At 34.5% G+C, this 10916-nt stretch overlaps 1 protein-coding gene across 1 annotated transcript in view; it reads right to left on the bottom strand.

Annotated features, from left to right (window-relative positions):
• Window positions 1-249: 249 nt before the first annotated feature.
• LOC116120542 overlaps window positions 250-10916 on the bottom strand; it is a 36607-nt gene continuing 25940 nt past the window's right edge. Inside the window, exon 7 of the mRNA XM_031406501.1 lies at window positions 250-430. Within this exon, the coding sequence (XP_031262361.1) occupies window positions 269-430 (162 nt within the window). The 3' untranslated portion in view covers window positions 250-268. The remainder of the gene's footprint in view (window positions 431-10916) is intronic.

Raw genomic sequence — 10916 nt, 5'->3', positions numbered from 1 at the left:
AGCTTTGTACATTCTACATTTTCCATTTTTCCTGTTTCTGTAATTTCATATTCTGATTTTTTTATCAGTTGTTCAAATGGCTCAAAAGCTAAAAACTTCACCACTTTTGTTCTCCCATATGCAGCAACTTTACGGCGGAGATCAACAAGACACATAGTCAGACACCATTAACAAATATTCAGTTAAAAATTAATAAAAATACAAGCCTCCTTTAGCATTGGAGACACATCAGCCTCCTTTACCATTTCGAGCAACATTTATAAATCCCTTATACTGGGGGTCTAGCCCCTTGATCGTCATTCTTCTTGGACAACACATCATTCATCGAAAGCTTGTTCTTATAACATTGAAATTTGGTCACCAGCCGCTTCTTTAACCGTTTACAAGGAAGATCCTTCTTAATCCACTTGTAAAACTTGAACAAAGTTACCTTAAATGCAACATACGTAGGGAATTGCGTGAGTGCAAATATGCTGATCGGAAGAAATGCAGCAGTGTAAATGATAGTGGTGGTCCAACGTTGCTTTTGGAAACGAACGATCAGCAATAATGTTGTCGCAAATGCAAGCATTGTTGTAGTCAAGGCGAAGAAGAGTAAGGAGAAGCCTATTGATAGTTTTTGAGGGAGCGTGTGAAGGAATTCATCGTAATTAAAAGGTGACGTGAGGATGGACAAGAACGTTACCACCGAGGTCAAGGAACAGGCTAAAGTAACAATGTCCATGACTATGAAAATCAAGAAGAAACTGTTGTTGAGGAAAACTGGATACCCTTTATCATTGGAACCTCCAGGTACAGTGTAGGCAGCTGCGAAGACGACGGTGGCAACAAGAACAGCCACTGTAGAGCAAGACTGGGCGGTCTCTTTTATCCATTGTTGTGCTCGCTCCTGCAGTTCACGGTGCTTTATATCGAAAAGTTCTTCGCAAGTGTTCTTATCCTTTGAAGCGGGCAACATGAGGTAGTGGGGGGGCGTCATCTTCTTTACACGCTACATACATAAACATATAGCAACGTATGTCAGTTCTTCAATCTAGATTACATACAATAGGGGTTGTCAATTACATTCTCTAAAATTTTATATTTTTGCTGTTTTAAAATTTCATTGTTAATTATCGGATTCGAATAATGAAATAAAATTTAAAATTGAAAAGATATTTACATATGTATACCTTGAGGACACATGTTATTTTTTAATCCATACATGATTAAAATTCTTGAAGTAGGAGAAGGATGGGCTTACTTTGTACCACTTTAGCTTTTCTTGCAGTTCGTATACAGGTCTCGCAGGGTGAATTTCTCTAGTGCCATCCCTCGTGTTTGCAGCATGGTGTAAAATGGTGTAGCCATCTTCGTCAATCCCTCGGACTAACCTTGTCATATGTATCATCCTCCTTTTCACAAGATCAAATATCTTCCTTTGACGGTGCTTAATGGCCACATGCAATATATTCTGCTTTAGATGATTCTTATACACAAAAAATGGGGGACCGACTTTAAGTATCTCTTTGACAATCTTTATTGCTCCTCTTTCAGTTGCCATAAATAGAAGGCTTGGCTTAGAATCTTCTTCAATCGATGCTGTAGCTCGAATATTTCCTTGTTCATCAGCATCAGGTGAGGAAATTTCAAGTCTAACAGCAAGTTTATGCTTTCTCTTAGCTTCGCAATTTTTTCTCGCTGGTGACCAGTTTTTTCCTAGTATCCACCACCCTATTCTTGTTTATGCATGTACATGATTCATATAATGTAGCAAAGTAAATGAATTTAACGGAACAAAAGTCAAATTCTTATTCAAAAATAATTTGAAAATAAAGTAAATTCTTAATAGTTACCTTTAAAGAGATTTAAACAACAAAGTTCTTTATCATCTACATCATCACCAAAATGAAGGCCTGTAGGGTTTAGGTATATATTAATAAAAAGTACATTCCATAAACAAAGGTTTTTCTTATATATATATATGTGTGTGTGTGTTTGTGTGTGTATTTGAAGGCACAAATGCAGGAAATTAAATCAGAACAAAAGTAAAGTTTCATTCTATCACCTTTGAAGAGATTAAAACAACTACCCTTTTCATCATCTACACTATCATCAACCGGAAGGCCTGTAAATTTAGGAATTAATAAGAAATATGTGTATATATAACCATTACTATTAATATAATATTCTTATTTCTTAATAAATGTGTATTATTAACTCATATATGACGATAACCTTTCAATTTAGAAATTGATCCGGAAGGCCTGTAAATTTAGGAACTAATAAGAAATATGTATATATATATAACCATTACTATTAATATAACATTCTTATTTCTTAATAAATGTGTATTATTAACTCATATATGAAGATAACCTTTCAATTTGGAAATTGATCCGGAAGGCCTGTAAATTTAGGAATTAATAAGAAATATGTATATATATAACCATTACTATTAATATAACAATTTTATTTCCTAATAAATGTATATTATTAACTCATATATGAAGATAACCTTTCAATTTAGAAAGATATGGATCAATTGGCCTTTGACCAAATTAAAGTTTTAATGATATATCATATCTTTTTTTGTTTTTTTTTTTAATTTTCATCATTAATTTTTTTCTAAACTAAATTCATATTAGTAAAAAAGTTGTTAATAAAGAAACATAAACATAGAGTTGTCGCATGCTCAATTGCATACATACAGTTATTAGTTTTAGGATGAATTTAAGTACTTTTTGATTTTTTATTATTTGTTTTTCATATCATCTCTTCTTTTAAGATAAATATATATATAACCAAAGCGTTTAGACTAGCTTACGCGTACCTCAATTAATCTTCGAGTGAGATTTTAAGATAAATACACTTAATAGAATAAGTTAAATTTCATAACTTATATACAAATATTCAAAATTTGAAAATTATTAACAAACACATTGATAAAATAACTAAAATACCTTTCTTCAATAATATATATAACCTTATATGAGAAGGTTAAATGTGACCAATATTTATTTATTTAAGAAACATTTTACTCGAGTTGATCAACAAAGTTGTCAAATATCGAATTTTGGCAATCAAAATTTTTTTTAGTGAGTTTATATATATAGAAATTGATACAACTCTTGGACCAGACTACAAAAGTTTCAATAACAAACTTTCTCAATCAGATCCTAAATAAACACCACTTTTATTAGTACTTTTAATTACATGGATTCATAAATCATATATAGGTGATCCAATGACTTGATGAGAAGTTAACTACTTTTAGTATAAATTCGTGACGCAAATTCTTAGCTACTGAATTAATTTGATCCAATGACTTGATGAGAAGTTAACTACTTTTAATGCTAACTAAACAATTTTTAAACCTTTAGATTAATATAAATTAATGATCATGAAATTGTGTCAAAAAAAACTTATGTTTTAGTGACCCCAACTTAAAACATTTAAATCTATCAAAAGTGTTCAAAAAACAAACAAACAAACACCTACTCAGTCTAATTTTCATGAATATATATTAGAGTATAGAAAGTTGGAGAGTACATACAGAAGTAGAAGACTCTGCTGATCCATGCGCCCATTCGGTATCCACTTTTGAAAGCAGAGGGCATAGTGGCTAGCAGGTGAAGACTGGTCCAGCCATTTTCGTCCTTCAATGTTGCTAAACCTTTATTCAGTTTCAGTAACAGTAGAGCCGTTTTTGAGCAAAAATTTGAACAGAGCTTTTACACATCTGATAGCAGTTGAATATTTCAATTCAAAGCAAAAGTAAAAAAGCTAGATGGGCAGAGAAAGAGACCAAAATTCTCTCCTCGGATGGCAACGTGCAGAATGGAGGCTCCATGCACTTCTATGGTTTCTTCTTCTTGGGTAGGTATAGGCTGTTTGGAAGTATCAGTTTTAGCATTTGTCTTGGTACGGGTTATTATTTGGCGGTGAATGTCTTTCAGCATTGAATATTTTACTTCTTTCTTTTGTCCTGCTTCTCTAATATATTTTATTTTTTCATTCAGTTGTTTGAATTCCTTTGAAGCTAAATAACTCACCACTTCTGTTTTCCCATATGCAGCAGCTTTAAACAGCAGGGTTTCGCCTTCTTCATTAATATCCTCAAGGAACTCAGTAACATTAATATCCTCAAGGAATTCAGTACTTTCATAATCGTTAGAGAGCTCTTTGTCGTGCTCCACTAAGAGCTTTACTGCCTCAAGGTTCCCATTGGCGGCAGCCTCATGAAGAGCTGCGTCTCCGTAGTCATTCTTTGCCAAATAGTCATACGCTTTCATTGGGTTTTCTTTGGCAATACCAAGTAAATATTCAAGCGGCTTTTTACTATTGCTGAAAACTGCCAAGTGAAATATAGTGTCCATGGCAGACGTTATAGGAGATGACAAAGGAAGAGCATTATCTTTGTTGAAGAATTTCTTCAAGTAATCCCAATCCTCCTCCAGTGCTGCTTGATAAGGCTCATAAAATGTTGAATCATTGTCCGTCGTCATTTTCCAATTCAAAAACTTCCTATGGAGGCAAGAAAAGAATTAATGAAGAATCCAACAAAAAAATTGCAAAAATTTTCCCCTATTAATTCTACCTAATCAGTCAATTGCATAGCTTAGTGTTTCAGGTTGGAGTGATCCAACTGGTTACATATGACGTATTGGGTGCTATTAGTTATTGCGAAGAGAGCTAATTAGTAACAATACCCTCAACCGTTGAGGGAATATCACATAGTGAAGAAATAACTTATGAATTTTGTCCACCTACAGGGAGATTAGTGTTGTCTTCTAAGTTTATAGTTTATTGTTTAAAATTTAATTAATTACAAAGATTTTGTCTCTAATACAGTAATACATATGTATATCAAAGAATACTTAAATTAACTTAGAAGTACTTCATTATATGTAGACATTAACATTAATTTAATTTTAATGTACAATTGTGGCCAATAGAGTGCGTATTATACTATTACTAAATCGACATTAGAGAGGTGAAAGAAACCCAACCTAGGCTGAGCCCAGGCATATCTTAAGCCCATCCTAGGCTCAGGTATATTATATAAAGTTTTTAAATTTACTTTAACCCCCTAAAAACCACATAACACCTTTTCTAAATTAAAATTTCATAAAAACCCTGTATAAGAACTACCTACAACTACCTTATGTGAAATAAAATGTTAAATAGTCTCCTAATAAATTATTTCCCAGCCCCCAATCTGTAAGAAAAATCTCAAAAATAACTTTTTTTCTCAACCAATTAAACTTGGGCTGAAAGCCTAGGTAGGAGCGGTCCGAGTATTAAAAATCGAAACTTTTCCCAGAGCTTGGGCTCGAGATTTTTAAGAATTCAATTTTGAGTTTTTGACTTGATGAAAAACAAGCATGCCAATATCCAACCATTTAGTACACCAGCTGACTTGGCTCCGCCCACTTCAAAAGCCCACCCAACATTGCCAAAAGACAACACTGAGAACAATTTGGATTATTAAACAAAATCTTGAAAAATAACGTAATGGGAAACTCAAAGAATATATAATAAAGAATTAGTAATCTTTTAACATTTTTTTAAATACATGTGTGAGAGCTTTTCAATCTCAATTGAGTCCAGCTATGGTGGAAGTTCTTCACGCATTAGATAGTGAGGAGAAAGGAGATCAAGAGACACACCACAAGTAGCCTATTGGTAGATAGATGTTTGAGCCAAACCCTAAACTAACCCTATATAAAAACTACCTACAACAACCTTATAAAATATTAAATAATTCCCTAATAAAAATTTTACCAGCCCAAATATGAAAGAAAAACCTCAAAAAGATCTTTATTTTTTCAACCAATTAAACTCATGTCGAAAGCCCGGGTAGGAGCGGCCCGAGTCTTTAAAATTAGAACTTTTCCCCGAGCCCGGGCTTGAGACTTTTAAGAATTAGATTTTGACTTGAAATCTCTAGTTTAAAAAAAAAACAACATGCCAATATCCAACCATTTTACTACACTAGTTGACTTGGCTCACCCCAGTTCATTAACCACCCGACATTACCAAAAGCATGGTTTTAAAAGCCAGTAGGTTGAACCAGTTCAATTGGGACTCGGGGCCTTCACCGGCTAGAGTTATCAATTTTATTATTCATTCAAACCTTAGAAATTAAGACGACGATCGACGAACAATTGGTGGCTGGAATGTTGGGGCTTTTGAAGAGAAAGTGTCGGTGAGTGGAAAGGTTACGATAGAGCTAATTTTTTATGAATGAAACGACTGAAAATCGTGAAAGTAGAGTTGTTGCCATCGATTGGTGAGGCAAATGGATGTGGGGTGAGATGAGTTTTGGTCAGGAGGCTGAGAGGAAAGTTTTCATGGTGATGCGGTGTGTTTTCGACGTTGAAAACAGTCCCTATTTGGCCTAGGTTGTTGATGCCGACAGTGTAATTTAGGGTGTTTTTGCAGGATTTCAAACTTATATGGACTTATATGTAATTTTTAGGGTTTTTGGGGGTGAATTTCAATCTATTTTACATGCTGATGTCACCGGTTCAACTAGTCAACCCAGACCTGGCTAGTGTGTTCAGGTTTTAAAACCTTGACCAAAAGACAACAATGAGAGCAATTTGGTTGATTAAACAAAATCTTGAAAAAAAACTAAATGGGAAACTCTTCTAAATTCAAAGTTTATAAAAAACACAAAAAAAATTATATACCATAAAGAACTAAGTAATTTTTTAACAATTTTAAAATACATATACTTGAAAATCTTAGAGCTTTCCGATATTACTTACGTTTAGCAATGACTGAACTTGTTCAGAGTGAGGAGAGAGGAGATCAAGAGACACACCACAAGTAGCCTGCTGGGATATAGATGTTTGAGGAGAAAAAACATCAACTACACCATGGAAATTATATTCGGTTGATTTTGAAGATATTTTTGGCAGTTTGAGAATATTGAAGCGGACCTTTTTCTTTACTATTTATAATCAAAAGGTATAAACAATGTCAATCCAACGGATCCAGAAAAAGCTCAACAAACGAGGCACCGCTAATTACATTCATCGTCACTAGCCAGGTCGTGGACCCAGTTTCTTGCCTTTCATCTGTGGTTATTGAGAATATTCGGTTGATGCTTATTAAATGTTTGATTAAAAAAAAAACTTAATTTTACTTCCATTATTGAAGTTTGTCTCCTCAATCCTATCATCTATCTCTCTCTTTTTACTCTTACCACTCCAGCGCTCCGATCGCAAAGCCAATAATTGGATTAATTTAACTTCAATTAATTAATTATTTAATTATTATTAATCCAAGAGATTTCGCTCTCATGTTGATGTAGTTGTCGTGAGTGGTATTATTAAGGGGATATGAAAGTGTTGACTCGGATATTAGGTGTGAAAAATTTTGAATTAATTTTTTATGTGAGTTTTGCATTAAAATATTTTGTAAAAATATTATTCACACTAATTTTGTTTATAATTATATTTATAAATTATAATAATTCTGTTTATAATTTATTTTAGTTCAGATAATAATTTTGCTCTATTTATATACTTCCTACCTATGTAGAATTGAGGGCCTGCTAGGGCCGCTGCAGGCAATGACATAGGGATGAGACAAGAGCTCAGTAGCTCGAGCTCGGCTCTTCTTAAGCTCGAGTTCGACTCGAAACCAGTCGAGTCGAGCTAAAGCAGCTCGTGAACAGTAGCGAGCCAAGTTCGATCCGAGCTGAGCTCGACTCATCGAGCTCACGAGCTTAAACGAGCTTTGGGGGCCAATTTGCAAGATTTCAAAAGTTGTTTTATTTTTAAGCTGTCAAAATTACAAACAACACTCATGACCCATTCACAGACAAAAACGAGAAACCCATTTCAAAGCTCAAACAAAAACTCAAAACCCATTTGGGATTTTTTCATTCAACCCTAAGTCCTAAGTCCTAACTCTCTACTTAAACAGTAGCAGATCAACGGTCAAACCGGACTAGATATAAAACTAGTCAAACTAATATGTTTCTTTTTTTTTCTTTCAGCTTCAAAAATCCAACTTCATTCATCTTCTCTTTCACCTTCATTCATCTTCTCTTTCACCTTCATTCATCTTCGGTTCCATTGCTTAGAATGTGAAAGAAAAATAATGAAGGAGAAAATTTGAAGAAGCAGAAGAAGAAGAAAGAGAAGAGGAGGTGAGAATAGAGAAGAGAATATGGAAGAAGTAAAGAAGAAAGAGAAGAGGATGGGGAGAAAGAAAAAAAAAAGACGAAGGAGAAGATCTGAAGAAGTAAGAAAAGAGAAGAGGACGCGGAGAAAGAGAGAGAAAAAAAAAAAGATGAGGTGACAGGTGAAAAGAAGAAAGAGAAAATGAGAGGAGAAATAGAAAATAAAAAAAATGAGGCGATAGGTGAAAAGAAGAAAGAGAAAATGAGGTGACAGGTGATATATATATATATATATATATATATATATATATATTGCTGACATCATTATCTAACCCGTCGGTCAGACCGATTAAACCGTTCAAATCACAAACCAGACTCTTATCTGGTTTAGAGTCCAATCCGATTTGTAGAACATTGTTTAGTATTACATAATTGGCTTAATTTAATAATGTCACGTGTCAAACATACAGTAACTTTTTTATCTTTACTAGATTCTAACATACAGTAATTTACAACTATACCGAGCTCGATTAGTGATGAGAATGCAAAATGTCATATTTACTCCCCTTAATATCTAGTATTTTATACTTATTTGTTGCCTAAAATGTACTGATTGTTATTCTATTTTGATTTAGGAAGCAAATGGGAGCGTTAATTGCAAAACAGAACTAATTAGGTAAATTCGGACAGTTTCGACACTACTTCGTAATCTGGGCATAACTCTCTCATCCGAGCTCCGATCGAGATGATTAAAAATTTTGTGGAACGCTAAGAAAGATATCTACAACTTTCATGTTTTGAGTTTTGAGAGATACTTGTTGCATCAAGGTTGTAATCGCGCTTGAAGTTGACGCATCTGCACTGCCGATGTTCTGGAACATTCCGCCTTGTAATGCAAGTCCAAGAGGCAGTTTATTATTGGAAGATTTGAAGACATGTGGCACACAAGTTACAGCTGGACACACCACTTTCCTATTTTTATTTTAGGTCTTTATTGTATTTTCAATTAATTAGAATCAGATTAGGATAAATAACTTTAGGATATTAGAATATTTTAGGAGATTGAGTTTATTTCAAACACTTGAATTAGATTTGTGGAAGGGAGATCAGATTAGGTTTTGAGGGGGACCACAGCTTCTCTTCTCTTCTCTGGAATTTTTCTTTCTTTTTGAGTTTTTGTTGATGGCCATGAGCGGTTAAAACTTTTGTAACTTGGTCGTCAGAAAAGGAGACCTCAGAATCAACCAACTGTGAGATCTAATCTATTTTATTTTAGTGTTCAATTTTTGTGTTTGAGTATTGAATGTTATTCTATGCATATCTTCATGATTGATGCATTTAATTACTAAGAGGCCTACTAGTGTATTATTTGTTGCAATCTACTGCTAAGTTTGATATCAAATCTGTAATTGTTTGATCCCTCTAACTTGTGAAGCAATTAGGGTTAATAATTTGCTGTGTCAGGAATTAGTAATCTTAAGAAGAACATTCAACTAAATTAAATACAACCGCTTGTGTTTTTGTTGTTTAACTTCATCGATTTCTCTAATTCTTAAGGCTGCCACTAGATTAAATCTTGAGCGCTTGTCTAGGGTTGTTTAATGGTAAGATTAATTAAGATCGCTTGTTTCTTAATTAATTACAATTAAGAAGAGATAGGAAAATAGTTCAAACGGTGAATATTAAGGTATGAATTGATTTAATTTTGCATCAATGATCAGTTGTAAGATTCCGATGGTGGATGTTGACTGAGACCAAGTTTCGTTATATTAATTGATTTCGATTTGAATTGTTTTTGTTTTTATTTTTGCTAAGATTGTTTTCTGTTTTACTCAAAACCCCTTAGCCTTGTTCACATCAAAGAAAATTCGGCTAGACACTCTTCGTGGGATCGACCCTTGCTTACACTACTACGTGTATTTTTAGGTTTTAATTCTAGGTGTCTACGACAGCACGCCAATTAGGCTCAAGCTCGAGCTCGAGTGTAACTTCATACTCGCGAGCTTGAGCTCGAACACGAATATTGAAGCTCAACTAAACTCGGCTCGAGCTTGCTACTATTCATCACGAGCCGAGCTTGAGTACCGAGATACTCGGCTCGGCTCGGCTCATATACATCCCTAATGACACTACCTTTTCCCTGAAGAAAATTTAATAATTGAGTAAAAGACATTTTCCCACCCAAGGTTTGGCGAATCTCCAGTTCCCACCCTTGAATTAATGTTGTTACTTTTTCTCAAAATAACCCCTATATCTCAAATTTTTCTCAAATAACTCCTAGAGGATCCCGGCCAAGCCAAGAATCCAGCCTGATTCTAACACCATTGGACCTCCCCGACACCATCATCAACATCTCCTTATCCTCCTTACCAAAACCCCTAACTTTTCCACCTGATTGCATTTGGCAAGGTGCCGAATTTTGGCTAGAAAATGGCGAAAAAATGCAAAAACCTAAGGGAGAGGCAACGGCGATCGGCGGGCAATTGTAGTCGGCGATGTTGGAGGTTTTGGTGGGGGGAAGTCAACGATGCTATTGGTGGTCTTGGGGGTGGTTTTCGGTGTCGAGACTTGCTAGAATTTGGATGAAACACTGATTAACACTAAAAGTGACGATCGACAATTAGGGGGTTCAATCAGGCAGGGAGGTTAAAGGTTTTGATGTAAGGGTTGAGGGGATTATAATGGTGGTGTCAAGAGGGATCAATTGTGTCGAAAACATGCCAGAATGGCCTAAAATTGCCAGTGGGGTGAATTTGAGAAGTGAAGGGTTGTTTTGAAATTTTTCATCTTTAAAATG

The sequence above is a fragment of the Pistacia vera genome, unplaced genomic scaffold (genome assembly GCF_008641045.1).
Source record: "Pistacia vera cultivar Batoury unplaced genomic scaffold, PisVer_v2 Contig126, whole genome shotgun sequence".
NCBI classification, from domain to species: Eukaryota; Viridiplantae; Streptophyta; class Magnoliopsida; order Sapindales; family Anacardiaceae; genus Pistacia; species Pistacia vera.
This window is presented reverse-complemented; position numbering and strand designations above follow the sequence as displayed.